General features: G+C 53.9%; 3 protein-coding genes across 5 annotated transcripts; all 3 read left to right on the top strand.

Annotated features, from left to right (window-relative positions):
* The first annotated feature begins 425 nt into the window (after window positions 1-425).
* On the top strand, window positions 426-7,007 carry EIF4A1 (eukaryotic translation initiation factor 4A1). 2 transcript variants are annotated; one of them, XM_082603672.1, is made up of 11 exons: window positions 426-616; window positions 1,900-1,948; window positions 2,400-2,532; window positions 2,992-3,131; window positions 4,392-4,560; window positions 4,896-5,005; window positions 5,344-5,487; window positions 5,570-5,707; window positions 5,820-5,909; window positions 6,171-6,250; window positions 6,375-7,007. In XM_082603672.1, the coding sequence occupies exons 1-11, from the start codon at window positions 441-443 to the stop codon at window positions 6,517-6,519; spliced, it is 1,374 nt and encodes a 457-aa protein (XP_082459798.1). In that variant the 5' UTR covers window positions 426-440; the 3' UTR covers window positions 6,520-7,007. The 2 variants fall into 2 exon arrangements, with proteins under 2 accessions (XP_082459798.1, XP_082459797.1); XM_082603671.1 differs by having other exon boundaries at window positions 484-539.
* A 714-nt stretch (window positions 7,008-7,721) lies between these two features.
* CD68 (CD68 molecule) lies at window positions 7,722-9,924 on the top strand. Its single transcript, XM_082603673.1, has 6 exons — window positions 7,722-7,885; window positions 7,969-8,480; window positions 8,663-8,782; window positions 8,916-8,988; window positions 9,105-9,275; window positions 9,578-9,924. Exons 1-6 carry the CDS (start codon window positions 7,837-7,839, stop codon window positions 9,709-9,711), a joined length of 1,059 nt encoding a protein of 352 aa, XP_082459799.1. The 5' UTR covers window positions 7,722-7,836; the 3' UTR covers window positions 9,712-9,924.
* A 1,733-nt stretch (window positions 9,925-11,657) lies between these two features.
* MPDU1 (mannose-P-dolichol utilization defect 1) lies at window positions 11,658-15,177 on the top strand. 2 transcript variants are annotated; one of them, XM_082603674.1, is made up of 7 exons: window positions 11,658-11,872; window positions 13,031-13,096; window positions 13,282-13,414; window positions 13,748-13,833; window positions 13,953-14,071; window positions 14,236-14,346; window positions 14,486-15,177. In XM_082603674.1, exons 1-7 carry the CDS (start codon window positions 11,770-11,772, stop codon window positions 14,609-14,611), a joined length of 744 nt encoding a protein of 247 aa, XP_082459800.1. In that variant the 5' UTR covers window positions 11,658-11,769; the 3' UTR covers window positions 14,612-15,177. The 2 variants fall into 2 exon arrangements, with proteins under 2 accessions (XP_082459800.1, XP_082459801.1); XM_082603675.1 differs by lacking the exons at window positions 11,658-11,872; window positions 13,031-13,096 and having other exon boundaries at window positions 13,330-13,414; window positions 13,712-13,833.
* The last annotated feature ends 22 nt before the right edge of the window (window positions 15,178-15,199 follow it).

Below are 15,199 nucleotides of genomic sequence, written 5' to 3'. Positions count from 1 at the left end.
CATGATCCCTGTACATTCGAGTTGGTGTCCGATTTATCTTTGCTGCAGGAGAGAACGAAATTAAATGTGGGTCCAGTGGAGACCTGGAGCAGAGGTAGAAGGAAGTGCTGGTCCCGGGAGCCCGGAAGTCCCTGGAGGCTGAAACCTCGCCCCCCTTGCGTGATAGGGTTTGCTAGGCCACATGACCAGGGCACTCTCGCCTCCGCACGTGTAGGGGTGCAGGGCACCAAGATGGCTGCCAGGCCTCGAGGCCTGAGTCCTGTATGTCACTTCCGTACCGGCAAGAAAGGCGGGCCCTTTAGCCAATGAGGCCGCGGGGCGGGCCTTCACCTTGGTAGGCACTCAAGCTATCCAATGGTGGCTGCGTGCCAGAGCGCCGACGAATGAACGTCACGCCGGGTTGCTGAGGGCCGGCAGGCGGAGCCGAGGAGGCCAAGCCAATGCAATGGCTGGGGCGGGGCTGGGCTCTCTATAAGTTGTCGATAGGCGGGCACTCCGCCCTAGTTTCTAAGGATCATGTCTGCGAGTCAGGATTCCCGGTAAGAAAGACATTTGCAAGAGATTGTGGCTTCTTACCCTGCTGTCCCTTCCGAGGACCCCACCGGAGGAAGCTGAGGTCCATCGCCCTAGGCCCCCCACCCCGGGTTGCGGGCGACCAAGCCGGGAGCACCCTTGGGGGGGGGTGAGGGGCGGGTCCACGGCCGACGTTGCCTCCAGGGCCTAGGTAGAGGCCGAGGACGGCCCAGGTTTCGGGGCTCGGTGCGCGAGGTGCGCTACGAGGGCTCGACCGATGAGGTGCGCGAAGCCCCGGCGTTGAGTCGGGCGGCGAGGTCGCAACCTGGCGTGGGAAAGAGAGGTAGAGGTGACCGTGCGTGGCCCGGAGCCGCCGGTCCGGTTGCCTCACTGCCGGAGGGAGGGCTCGCGCGATCGGGATTCCGGAGGATTCTGACGGTACCACTCGCCGAAGGCGGGGGTGCCTGCGTCCTCAAATCCAGTCGCTGAGTCGCGTGGAGCTATGGGTCGGGGGAGAAGAAGCCGGCCGTTCTGTGTGCTGGTTTTCTTGACGGCCAGGACCGACCCTAACCCCGAGGAGCGGCCGCGTGAGGCACGAGGAGCCCACCCGGCGCCGGGCGGGCGGGTCCATTTTGCCGGGCAATGGGCAAACTGCGGATGGTCAGGTCCACTTTTCTTCGGGGGTGAGCGGCCTGAGGTATGGGAGGGCGACGCCATTTCGCGACGGGGCGGGCGGGATGTGGTTTGTTCCGGGGTGGGGTGGGGACGCCGCCGAGTGGTCGAGGGAGCAAGCACATGGCGTCCCGAGGTGTTCCCCTCCCCCAGTCCGCTTCGCTTCTAAGTGTTGTGCAATCTCCCCCTTTGCTAGCTCGGCTGGGGCTCATTGTGCGCGAGGCCGCCACCGCCCGCGGCCTCCCACATCCGGGCACTGCGAGGGGGGGAGATGGGCTCGAGGGAGTGGGGGAGGGCGCGGGCTGTATGACGTGGGGGGAAGGGGATGTCCTACCCTGGCATCTGGGGAGGGGAGGGCGGGACTTCCGGCGCGCAGGGGCCACGGTGGGAGGTGCACGCGTTTGGGCTTGGAGCGTCAGGCTCAGGACACGTGCGCCCGGAGGCAGGCACCACCTCCGCGCCCCTTAAGCGGAGGTCGGTTCCTTCCAGCCTCTGGGTCTTCTAGGAACGTTACTCTATCATGTCGGGGTCGGCTTGACTTGAGCCGCTCCCGAGATGGGGCCTGACTCAGTTGTAAAATAACTATTCTGTTTTTTGGGAACACGTGGGGCTTGGATTAGGGAGTGAAGGCTGATGGCATCATGCAAAGTTGGTTTGCTGGTAGGAAGAGGCTGGCTGTCAGGATTTCTACATACTGTATTTTTAAACCGACAGATCTAGAGACAATGGCCCCGATGGGATGGAGCCCGAAGGCGTCATCGAGGTGAGGTTGGACCCCTCCCACCATTATCCTTTAACTCTGGGAAAGGCAGTGCCACTAGCATTGTTCTTTGGCTTCTGAAGTGGCGGTTTAGTGAATACACCGGTGATTGAAACCCAGGATTCAACTGTACTACGTAACATAAAACTCCCAGGTAGTTAGGCATGACACCTTAACTCCCTTGCAGAAATTTATTTAAAGTTTTTAAAGTGTGTTTAAAACATGTCACTCAGATTCTGTTCTCCTTTCTACAACATCTGGGTTCACTGTTTACAAGTGGGCTGGCCCCTTGGGGGGGGTTTCCCAGGTCATGTAGAACCATCAACCATCTGGCTTCCGTGGGGAGAAGAGAGGTTGTGGGCTCTGAAGCTGTGGTGCAGGCACAAGGTCCTGTTTACTCCAATGCTAGAGCACAGCCCTATTTCTCCTACTTTAATATCTTTGTTTTCTACAGAGTAACTGGAATGAGATTGTTGACAGCTTTGATGACATGAACCTTTCGGAGTCACTCCTCCGTGGCATCTACGCCTATGGTTTTGAGAAGCCCTCTGCCATCCAGCAGCGAGCCATTCTTCCTTGTATCAAGGGTAAGACCCTTCTGCCCCAGAACAAGTTCTGGACTGTCCCTGGCCTGGGTAGAGTGGCGCCTGGTTGGTGGTGCCTGTCTCATATCAGCCAGGGACAAAGTAACTCCTTGTTTATCCCAGCTTGGCTTTTGGTTTGTGTCCATGTCTGGTTCATGCCCTGGAAACATGGATTGCTGGTTTAATTTCAACAAGGTAGTGTTTTAACCAGATGATGCTGGCTTTTTACAGCTGTATTTTTAGCCCAATTTTGTGCAGTACTAAATGACTGAAACCTGGCCTGATTTTCCTGATCTGTTCTTGTTTGGATACTATGTTGTCATGTAGAGTTTGAAGCACTTATTGCTGGGCACATATCTCTCTTGGTTGCTTACTGGTCTCATTCAGCAGGGCTGTTGAATGTCTCGTGAGTCCAAAGAATGCTTTCTACCATATCAAATTTCTCTCCTAATTTGTGTTTAGGTTATGATGTGATCGCTCAAGCCCAATCTGGGACTGGGAAAACGGCCACTTTTGCCATATCAATTTTGCAGCAGATTGAATTGGATCTAAAGGCCACCCAGGCCTTGGTCCTGGCACCCACTAGAGAGTTGGCTCAGCAGGTGAGTTTACCTTTCTTCCCCTGAAGGACTTACTTAGAAGTGATTAACATAAACCAGAAATCAGAAGTTATGTGCCCCAACTCCTACCACTTTTGGAAGAACTGAAGTATGGGGAAAAGAGATGATATAAAGTCAGTTGATGACTTTTATGTCTCAAGACTTAGTAGGTTAATTGTAAACCTTTTCCTCACCAAACACGGTAAGTATCCCTTACTCCACCCATTTCCTGAGTCAGACGAGGAAGGCTGCTGGGTGGAGCCTGGCTGGCTGGGCAAGTTTGGCTGTTTTATGAACAAAACCCCCTGGCAATGGGCAAAGAGACACCTGATTGGTGGTGATGCTCTTGTATCAGTCAGGGGCAAAGCAGATGTCTAGTCCTTTCTTCATCGTAGCTTGATGCCTGGGTTGGTGGCCAGAGCTGTTTCATGGCTGGGGCACATAAAATGTTGGGCTATTTTCCTGGGTCTTGGAGTGGGAAAAGATCAGAAACACTTGTCTCATAAGTTGATTACTGAGTTTAGGGGAATGTATTCTTACAGTGTTCTACGGAGGTATCGTCGTCATTCTGTGCCTAACTTCTGAACAAAGGCAGTGAGTGTAAGCAAGAAGTTACAGTAGGAGGGCCCTTAACGTTTAGAACATGCTTTAAGAGTGAACATGCTATCCAACGTAGGCAGGAGTACAACAGTACATAGATGTCATTCCACACATAAAACTAATTGCTGCGACCCATCAAATAAATGGGTCACACAGCTGACTTCCAGAAAGCTGTGAGGTCTAATTGGTTAAGAAGCCATGTTGAAGTTATTTCAGGGGGCCATTATTGTGAATCAGTGTGTACATTCAGGAGCCAGACTGGGTTCAAATTCTGAGACTGCCACTTAGCAGTCTAATCTTAGATTTTTTAACCTACCTGTTTCTTGCTTAAGAAGTGAGCTTAGGGGGTTTCCCTGGTGGCGCAGTGGTTGAGAGTCCGCCTGCCGATGCAGGGGACACGGGTTCGTGCCCCGGTCCGGGAAGATCCCACATGCCGCGGAGCGGCTGGGCCCGTGAGCCATGGCCGCTGAGCCTGCGCGTCCGGAGCCTGTGCTCCACAACGGGCGAGGCCACGACAGTGAGAGGCTCGTGTACCGCAAAAAAAAAAAAAAAGGGAGCCTAATAGTGTTTGTCTCAGAGCTGGAAAGAATAAAATACATAGCACTTAAAATGGTGCCTGGCAGTTGTAGCTAATATACAAGCACTTATGTTTTTCTGGTTCAGATACAGAAGGTAGTTATGGCCTTAGGAGATTACATGGGTGCCTCGTGCCACGCCTGCATTGGGGGTACCAATGTGCGTGCTGAGGTGCAGAAGCTGCAGATGGAAGCTCCCCATATCATCGTGGGTACCCCAGGCCGTGTGTTCGACATGCTTAACCGGAGATACTTGTGTGAGTGTACAATTTTCTAGCCCTCTGGGTCACTTCCTTATACATGCCTTTCCAGTTTCTTAACGTGGCCACGATTTGATTCCCAATGATATCCTCTGAGAGTTGCTCTGTGATGAACCCCATGCGTGTCATCTGAGCCTGGCTTCCCTGTCATCGCAGCCCATGTAGTGTTCTACTTCCCAGGGCTATTGTCTGGCCTGGCAAGGGGGTCCCAGGCAGAGGATCAGTCTTTGTCTTCTGAGAGCAGACCGCCTGTCCCTGTTTTTTTTATCGGGAAAGTTAGGTGTAGTTCACACTTCCCTAGTAACTACCTGTTGGTGTTTTTCTTTCTGCAGCTCCCAAATACATCAAGATGTTTGTACTGGATGAAGCTGATGAAATGTTAAGCCGTGGGTTCAAGGACCAGATCTATGACATATTCCAAAAGCTCAATAGCAACACCCAGGTGAGGAGGACATTGGGGTCTTGCTTGCATGGGTGACAGTTGCTTTGTATAGGTTGTGGTGTGCTTGGGGTGATGATGGAGCATTATCAAGTGCCAAAAGAGGGACTTCCCTGGCAGTCCAGTGGTTAAGACCCGGCACTTCCAAGGCAGGGGGTATGGATTCGACCCCTGCTCAGGGAACTAAGATCCTACATGCCACGTGTTGTGGCCAAAAAGTTAAAAAAAAAAAAAAAAAATCTGGGATGATCTCCAGGTATCTAAAAAAACTCAAAAGTGCCAGGGGAACCATGGAGTTCTGGAGTTTCCCCTACCCTGAGACTGCTCTTTTTTTCCATTAGGTGGTTTTGCTGTCAGCTACAATGCCTTCCGATGTGCTTGAGGTGACCAAGAAGTTCATGAGGGACCCAATTAGAATTCTTGTCAAGAAAGAAGAGTTGACGCTGGAGGGTATCCGCCAATTCTACATCAATGTGGAACGAGAGGTGGGGCCCAGTGCAGGAGGCGGGCCTGGTGGTAAGTTGTTGGGTATAGCCCCTGACTGATCTCCTCCCCCCACCCCACCAGGAGTGGAAGCTGGACACACTGTGTGACTTGTATGAAACCCTGACCATCACACAGGCAGTCATCTTCATCAACACCCGAAGGAAGGTGGACTGGCTCACTGAGAAGATGCATGCCCGAGACTTCACCGTCTCTGCCATGGTGAGGTTTCTCCACCTTGTTTACCAGCAGAGTCACATGTCAGGGTCCTACTCACAGTCAGTTCTCAGAACCAACGCACCTACTTGTTACACCATTCTGTTTCCTGTTCTAGCACGGAGATATGGACCAAAAAGAACGAGACGTTATCATGAGGGAGTTCCGCTCTGGCTCTAGCAGAGTATTGATCACCACTGACCTGCTGGTAAGTAGAAGGGCATCTGGACAAGAGGGGAAGGAAGATGGGAGAATCCAAGGTGATTCCCTCTTCCATGGGGCCTTCTAGTGCCCCTCTTCAGGAAAGTAGCAACTTGGAAGAAAATCTGGCACGCCTCAGGTTTCTGGGGAGAGGGGATGTTTGTTTCCCTGCCTGCCTTTGGCTGCCTACATGTATGCTTAAGTCTCTTCTGGATAGACTTACGGTGTCCTCATTCACACACTGAAGCTGCCTTCTTTCTGGACATAGGCCAGAGGCATCGATGTGCAGCAGGTTTCCTTAGTCATCAACTATGACCTCCCCACCAACAGGGAAAACTACATCCACAGGTACATGCAGATCTGGACTGTTAACCAGCCCGACCCCCTCCTGCCCAGTCCTCCCTGCACGGAAGCGTCTGATTTTTTCCATTTCCCTTATCCTCACTTATTCTAAGGTGTCCTTGTTTTCCAGAATCGGTCGAGGTGGCCGTTTCGGCCGTAAGGGTGTGGCTATTAACATGGTGACAGAAGAAGACAAGAGGACCCTTCGAGACATTGAGACCTTCTACAACACCTCCATTGAGGAGATGCCCCTCAATGTTGCTGACCTCATCTGAGGGGCTGTTCTGCTACCTAGCCCCCCAGCCAGGGCTCAGTCCTTGGGGGACGCTGAGGAGCAGCAGGAGGGGGGAGGGAAGGGAGTCAAGGGATGGACATCTTGTCATTTTTTTCTTTTTTTTTTTCTTTGAATAAATGTCACTTTTTGAGGCAAAAGAAGGAACCGTGAACATTTTAGACACCCTTTTCTTTGGGGTAGGCGCCGTCTCTTCTCCCCAAAACACTAATCCATTTCCCTAACCTAGTCACCTCCAAACCCCAGAGGCCCTCCCCACCCCACCTGAATTCCTCTGAAAATGATTCAGTCCACCTCATTTGCTGGACCAAATCTGGAGGGAGAACCCCCCGTGTTAGGTGGCCCAGGGGGTTGTCCCCAGGTGGGGGGAGTAGGGGAGAGAAAATGGTAGCCATTTTTACATTGTTTTGTATAGTATTTATTGATTCAGGAAACAAAGACAAAATTCTGAATAAAATGACTTGGAAACTGCCTGCCTTGGCTGGTCATTTCTTCCCTCCCCTCCCCTCCCATCTGCTATTGGGTACAGACAGCCCTACTCCCTTCTGTTGAGCTTTTTTGTTGTTGACTGGAAAATGGTCGTGTTAACTGGATACTATGACCTTTCTGGAAGGGGCTGGGCAAAGACCATCATAAGTACCTCACGTGTCTGTCTCAACAAAGCGGAAGCAACAGGGCTTCCCTGGTGGTGCAGTGGTTGAGAGTCCGCCTGCCGATGCAGGGGACACGGGTTCGTGCCCCGGTCCAGGAAGATCCCACGTGCCGCGGAGCAGCTGGGCCTGCATGTCCGGAGCCTGTGCTCCGCAACGGGAGAGGCCACAGCAGTGAGAGGCCCGCGTACCAAAAAAACAAAACAAAAAAAAGAAGCAACAGAGGAAAGGGAGTGGAAATAAATGTTTCAAGTTTTACATCCTATTGAACTCTGACAGGGAGGGGCTGCTGGCTCCATAATCACTTGTCACAACCACTAAGCATGTTTTGCTGACAAATGAATCCCCAAGGATCCACTTACCCAAAACTCCATCTCACTATCCACATGACACATGTTGCTGACAGCCCCTACTTCGGTGACACCAGGGCCAATCATCTAACTCAATGACAATTTTAATGACTAAGAGATTGGTGGCTGGGGCTGAGGTGCCTGAGTCAGGCGGGGGGTTGGGTTACCTCAGTTACAGGAAGTCAAAGATTTATTTCCTCTTTTCCCAAATGAACGAAGGCAGAGGGTATAGGGTTGATTGAGCAGGCAGCTGGTACCGACACAGAACCAAGCTGGGCTCTGGGTGGAGGCTGTTCTGTCATGAGGTTGGCTGTGCTCTTCTCTGGGGTCTTGCTGGGTCTACTAGCAGGTAAGGAGAAAGGGGACCGAAGGGGAGGGGGCCCCTGGGAAGGAGCCTGCCCCTGGGGTGATAACCAGTCTTTCCTCTGAAAGCCCAGGGGACAGGGAATGACTGTCCTCATAAAAAATCGGCCACTCTGCTGCCATCCTTCACGGTGACACCTACAGCTACAGAAAGCACAACAAGCCCTGGAACAACCAGCCACAGAACGACCACGAGCCACAGAACGACCACGAGCCACAGAACGACCACGAGCCACAGAACGACCACGAGCCACAGAACGACCACGTACACAGCTACCACCACTCATAAAACTACCACCACAGGCACCACCAGCCACGAGTCTTCAACAGCCACTCACCATCCTGCCACCACCAGTCACGGAAATGCCACCGTTCATCCAACAAGCAACAGCACTGCCACCAGCCCAGGACCCTCCACCAGATCCCCCCGCCCAGGACCACCTCCACCCTCTCCAAGTCCTAGCCCAGGCTCCAAGGAGGCGATAGGAGACTACACTTGGACTAACGGTTCCCAGCCCTGCATCCGGCTCCAAGCCCAGATTCAGATTCGAGTTCTGTACCCAACCCAGGGTGGAGGAGAGGTAAAGCTAAAAAACAGTAGAGGACATAAGGGGAAGGGGATGAGGCCTTCTGCTACGGTTCAGAGGGGAAGGAGGAAGAGTAAAGAAGTAGACGAATACAGGGTGAAGACAAAGGGAACAGGAACCTTGGATGGCACAGCTGTGTAGTCTTGTGACCCTCTCTCGTCTTTTAACTTCTGCAGGCCTGGGGAATCTCTGTTCTGAACCCCAACAAAACCAAGGCCCAAGGGGGCTGTGAGGGTGCTCATCCCTACTTGCTCCTCTCATTTCCCTACGGACAGCTCAGCTTTGGATTCAAGCAGGTACTTAACCCTCATCCCTCACTCTCACCCTCCAAGCGCCCTACCCCTACCAACTTCTTGCCGCACTCCTTACTCTGTGTACCTGGATGCCACTCTCCCCTGCTGCTCTGAGTCTTCCTGGTCACCTCCCCAGGAGCCACTGCAGAGAACCGTCTACCTGAACCATATGACTGTGGAGTACAACGTATCCTTTCCCCAGGCAGCGCGTGAGTAACCTTCCCTTTCTCATCACTTGCACTAGATGTCTGGGCTCCTGAAGGGACCTAGGCTGGGGGCATGGTGGGGATGTCGCTATGGAGCTGACCCTTCCTCGTTCTTTCAGAGTGGACATTCTCTGTTCAGAATTCATCCCTTCGAGATCTCCAAACCCCTCTGGGCCAGAGCTTCAGTTGCAGAAACGCAAGCGTCATTCTTTCACCAGCTTTCCACATTGACCTGCTCTCCCTGAAGCTACAAGCTGCTCAGCTGCCCCCCACAGGGGCCTTTGGACCAAGTAAGACCTATTCCTTCCCTCCTAGAATTTCCCCACTGCACTGAAAGCCCTCCCCCCCAGGCCTATAATCTCCCTTCCTGCACCCCCAAATTTCCTCCCCCTCTCAAGTTTGTCAGAGCTAGGGTAACTGTCCTCCCCTCCTCTAGAAGACTCTGCCCAGGCTCCCCTTTTTGGTGCTCTGAGTCCTCTAGGTGAGCCCGCCCCTCACCAATCTCCTACTTCCCAACATCACACATTCCCTCCTTCCACCTTTAGCCCAACCACCACCGTTGTGATGCCTACTTGCCCTATCTTTCCGCCAGGTTTCTCTTGCCCCAGTGACCAATCCAACTTGCTGCCTCTCATCATTGGCCTGATCTTACTCGGCCTCCTCATCCTGGTGCTTGTTACCTTCTGCGTCGTCCGGAGACGCCCACCCACTTACCAGCCCCTCTGAGCATTTGTCCCAACAGCCAGGGCACCAGGAGGTGCCCTCATTTCTCACCACTCAACTGACTCAGAGACAAAGTTATCTTCCTTCCCTGTCTTGATGAACAAAAGTAGAGATAATGCAATCGGGAGGGATGAGGAGAGAGATGTTTATTAAATATGACTGATTCCCCCTCCCCCATATCCAGTGGGAGCATAGTAAAACTTGATCAAATCTCTATCCTTGGTTTTCCTTGTCCTTCCTGCCAGGATTAAAAGCCACGAGTTTCTTGTCACACACCTTTCTGTGCCTTCCATGGTTGAGTCCTGGGGAGCCAGGAACAGCTGGTGAGGAGGGATGAAAATGTCACTGTGTGGCCCAGTGCCCTCACGGGTTCATCCTTCAAAGCCTGACACAGCTGGTGTCGAATCGGCCTCACCTCCCTTCCTCCTCTTCTTCTGGGGCCCCTGGCTGCTCCAGTTCCCTGTCTCCTCCAATCCGGGGGAGCCACCCATCCCAGCAGCCTTCTTCCCAACCTTCATATTACAGTTACAGGCGAAGCAGGCAGCAAGAGCCGTGAGTGTGGGTGGGAAGGTCACAGCCCCGCCCTGCCCTGTTTCAAATGCCCTGCCCTACCCACTGTGACCAGGCCTAGCGAACAGCCTGGATTAAACCCTCCCCGCACCTGGGATGCTCCTATCTCACCTGCAAAGGGTTTTCATCAACCACGGGAGCAATGCGTACTCTGAACTCCACATACGATCACCCTCTATGCTCCTGGGAACAACATGCCTCCAGCCTGGGCGACCCGCGGAGCCAACCCTGAAGTCCCTGGTGGTGGCGCACCTAGTGGTGGTGGATGGCACCCCCCCGAGGCAGCCTGAGTCCAGATTCTTCAAAGGACCTCCCCGACCAAGAAGTGCCAGACCCTTTACAGTCAGCTATGAGCATCCCCGGGGCCAGGATGGGACCCTTCCAGTTGTAGGAGCCGTGTAAGGCTACAGAAAGCAGCCGCCAGGACCTGCAGACCCAGCCCTTTGAGGGCAGCACGTGGCAGGGACCCAACAACCACACCACCGCCTCGCCGACACCCCGTTATGACCTTGCTGACTGTGGTGCGGCAGTCCCCGAAGGGTGTGGTACTCCCAGCAGGCGCCCAGCCACCAGAGCGTGATGGCCAGGCCCATCTCCACCGAGATGGCCGAGAGCTGGTGTCCCGGCGCTGGGGGGCAGAGGGCATCGCTCCCGCCGCCTAATCCAAGATGCCCTTTCCCAAGGCTAGCTACTGGGCCCCCTCCGCCTGGCCCAAGCCCTGGCTCAGCACGCGGTCGCAGGAGGCCGAGGAGAGGGCCTTGGCCTAGAGGTGGCGCCCTCGGGCCAGTGGGGTGAGAGGGAACGCCAGGGCCCTCGTTTCACAGGGGCGGCCAGGGCTGGGCCCGCAAGGGGGTTAAGGGCGTTGCCGTCCTCCGAAACTGGGCTCACCTTCCCCACCTCCCCCTCCTCTGCTTCACTGTCCCGGCCCAGCAGTTGCTGGCGCACCCATCTGCGAAGGCCTGGGCGAACCTGAGGAGGAAGAAGCATGGGCTCGGCGCCTAAGGAGGGATGCCTGGCTCAGACTATCCCCCTCCCGTCGGTGCCGTGTCCTCTGGAGACGCCGAGAGCACAGGAGAGAGAACGCTACAGAGCCCCCGCCCAACGCCATTTTGCAGACTCACGCTCCTTCTCTCTCAACTTCGTACAATGTAAAGTCAGCTGGAAGAAAACAAGATGGCGCCGAGCAGGAGGAGCGGAGAAAGGCTGGAGGATAAATCTTGTTGCCGAAGCGGAAGCGTAAACAAAGGCGCGAATGATGGAACTGCGCAGGCGTACAGCTTTGGCACGCTTTAAAATTCGAGCAGCAGGGTGGGCGCGTCCAAAAACGTGGTCTCCGGGCGAGACCTATTTTACGCGAACGAAGGTGGGATGGAGTAAGGCCGGAGCAGCCCTGCTTAATCGCGAGAAGACGGGAGGCGGAGTGCCCGGAGCGCGCATGCGCAACGCAAGTCAATGGCGGTTTGAGGGGCTGGCGGAAGCTAGCTTTTCAATATGGCGACCGAGGTAGACGGGCTGCTCAAACGAGTGCTGGTGCCGATTCTTTTACCTGAGAAATGCTACGACCAAATTTTCATCCAGTGGGACCTGCTTCACGGTGAGTTTTATTCGGTATCCGGTCAAAGTTGTGCTTCAGAGCCCTCCGGCCGTAAGTGGGGCGTGAGTGCGGGCTAAGTGACAGCTGCCACGGCGCGCGGGGCGGAAGTCGCTTCTGAGAAGGGCGGATATGTCTTGGGCTCCGTAGAGGGAGGACTCCATATTTGAGCGAGAGGGGGGAGTCGCCAGGTGGGAGTAGTTCTTTGCTTTAGCGACGATGAAAGACGAAAAGACTCAAATTTTACAAAACAAAGTTTAAAATCTGATTAGATCGTTCCGACCTTTAATAGATCTCTATACCTTCAGAAGCAAGGTTACACTTGATTCAAAGCTTCTCATGAATCCAGGCCTTCTGCGGCGCCCCCAAGAATCCTGCCATCCCAATGGCTTTCCTTCCAGCCTCCACGTTTGCTCATGGTCGAATTTTGGAATTAACTTGTCTGCCTTCCTCCTTCTATCTACGAGGCGACGCCAGAGCAAAACCTGCTTCTGACATCAGACCTTTAGGGAAGCTTTCGCGGTCTGCCCCCGTCAGTTCTTGGTACCCCAGCTGTGCTCCCGGGACAATGTTTTAGCCGCGTTCATGACCCACGAGAATCTGACTACTACTGGGCCAGGCACCTTGGGGATAGGGCTTCAAGGCTAGAGAAGATGTCGGTGGCTAGAGCATAAAAGCAAGCCCTGGAAGGGTCAAGTCCCTGAGTAGGGGCCAGAGACAGTGTTCAGGAATGAGTGATACAGAGGAAACCTATCCTTGGAGAAAGAAGACATGTGAAGTGGATTGCCTAGTGGCTCAGAGGCGGGGAATAAAGGATCAGAGGACTCTTGGGCATTGCTCAGCTCTATACAGGGAAGCAAGGGAGAGGTTTGTAAGTCAGATCAAGGAGTTTAGATGTGATGGCAGGGAATGGAAGGTTGGGTCAGAGGAAAGGAATGGTAAAAGCCGTTTTGGAAAGTCACCTTGTCTGAACGTGATATGATTTGGAGTAGGAAGAACTAGGCCTTTTTCACATGCCTCCAGACCACCCAAGGCTTCCGTTGTGTGGGTATGTCAAGGTCTTAAGGAGCACTTCAAGCCTTTAGGCCTGAGCTGCCTCCTGGAACCCCTGGCTTGGGTTCCGTAAGTGTCATCTCTGCTTACCTCTTTTTCTCTTCTTAGTTCCCTGCCTCAAGATTCTCCTCAGCAAAGGCCTGGGGCTGGGCATTGTGGCTGGCTCACTTCTGGGTATGTTTCTTATCTTCCCTTCCTGTTGTTGAGAGGTGGGTGGAGTGCTAAGATGCCATGAACTGGATGGGTCCCTTAACCAGAAGCGGGGCTAACATGCCTCCCAGTCTGCTCTGTAGCTGTCATGCTGCGCTCCCAAGGGATGTCAGCCCCTCAGCCCTGCCCTTTTCATTCTCTTTCTCCAGTAAAACTACCCCAAGTGTTTAAAATCCTGGGAGCCAAGAGCGCGGAAGGGTTGAGTTTCCAGTCAGTAATGCTAGAGCTAATGGCGTTGACCGGGACCATGGTCTACAGCATCACCAACAACTTCCCCTTCAGGTGAGGGGCCCCGCCCTTTATCTCCAAGGGTAAGTGCTCACAACTCTAGTAAGGATTAGGGTGAGGGAGGTAAAAGGGCAGGAAAGCTTAAGCCCTTCTGGAACTCTAGCCATCATCTATGGTGATGAGAGGAGGTGAGAATCCCAAGAATGCCCAGTTTCCTATCCTGGGTCAAGCGGGTGGGGGCTGCCGGGAGGCAGGAGGTAAGGAACCAGCAGGGCTGTGGAGGACAGGGAATAATCAGAATTGGGTCCCCAAGATGGATGGGCTATGGAGGCTTTCCCTGCCTCTTTCCAGGCCCACGTTTCTTCCCCCCAACTCTTGACTCTGCAGCTCTTGGGGTGAAGCTCTGTTCCTGATGCTCCAGACAGTCACCGTTGCCTTCCTGGTCCTGCACTACAGAGGACAAACTGTGAAAGGTGCTGAGGATTGAGCCAGGAGCTGGCTGCAGCTGTTGGGAGCCCTGCTGGGAACGCAGGCTTGGGAAAACCGAAAGACTCGGAGGTTGATGAGGACTCCTTATCTCCCTGTCTCCCAGGTGCTGCCTTCCTAGTGTGCTCCGCCCTGGTCCTGCTGGTGCTGCTTTCACCACTGACGCCCCAGGCTGTAGTCACCCTGCTCCAGGCCTCCAACATGCCTGCTGTGGTGGTGGGAAGGGTGGGTGCTGGGAACAAGGGAGAGGATGTTGGGAAGGGGGACTGGGTGAGGAGCAGAGGGGAAACCCAAAGTTTGGGGGTGTTGGACTGAAGGGAGTGCAGAAATGTTATGGGAACATTGGACAAGTTCAGATGACAAAACGAAGGGTCTCAACTCCTCCCCAGCTGCTCCAGGCAGCCACCAACTACCGCAATGGGCACACAGGCCAGCTCTCAGCCATCACAGTCTTTCTGCTCTTTGGGGGCTCCCTGGCCCGAATCTTCACCTCCATTCAGGTGAGTGCACCTCCTCCCCTCTAGAGGGCACCATAACCGCACCTTACTTCTCTCTCTCCCCGTGGACTTGAAGCTGCTCCCTCTCTGGAGCCCTTTTTGGCTATGCTGAAGAGTAACCCTAGCTGTGTCTCTCACCCAGGAAACTGGAGACCCCCTCATGGCTGGAACCTTTGTAGTCTCTTCCCTCTGCAATGGCCTCATCGCGGCCCAGCTCCTCTTCTACTGGAATGCAAAGGCTCCCCACAAGAAGAAGAAGGAGCAGTAGAGTTGAGCTGGCTCCTGGAGTACATTCCATGTTTCTATTCATCCACCCAACCTTGGGATCCTTACCATCTGAACCAGTCTGCTGGTGTGACTTTTAATCATTCCCTGTTCTTCTGCAATTGCAGCTTTAGTGGAAATGCTTGGTTGACCCAGATCCTTAGAAAGGATAGGGGAAGAGATTTACAGGCTGACATTTAATCATTTAGCTGAGATTCTTTCTTTAGCAGAAGTTTCCAGCTACTTACCTATTCTGGGCAGAACTCTTATCCTGTCCCCCCCATTTCCCCACTTCCCTCTGACCCTAGAGGACAGAGGCTGGACAGTGGAAGGGAATAGGTGCTTGCGGATTCCTCCCTCCCGCACCCTGGCTCAGACTGTCTCCTGGACCCCAGTGCTTGGTGGGGGAAGGGGGAAGGGGGACAGAAGAATGACTGACTCAGGCAGGGCCCCGGGGTGGGGTGTGGAGGTTCCTGCTCTGGCAGGTCCAGGCGGAAGGGAGTGGAGACTGCTGGTTCCTGCTGCAGTAAAGGCGAACAGAGATGGTACAATAAAGACTCAGAGACATGGTGTAATCATACAAAACTGTGTT

The sequence above is a fragment of the Mesoplodon mirus genome, assembly GCF_964341445.2.
Source record: "Mesoplodon mirus genome assembly, chromosome: 18".
Classification (NCBI taxonomy): domain Eukaryota; kingdom Metazoa; phylum Chordata; class Mammalia; order Artiodactyla; family Ziphiidae; genus Mesoplodon; species Mesoplodon mirus.
Note: the sequence above shows the minus strand (reverse complement) of the source record. Positions and strands in the feature narration are given on the sequence as shown.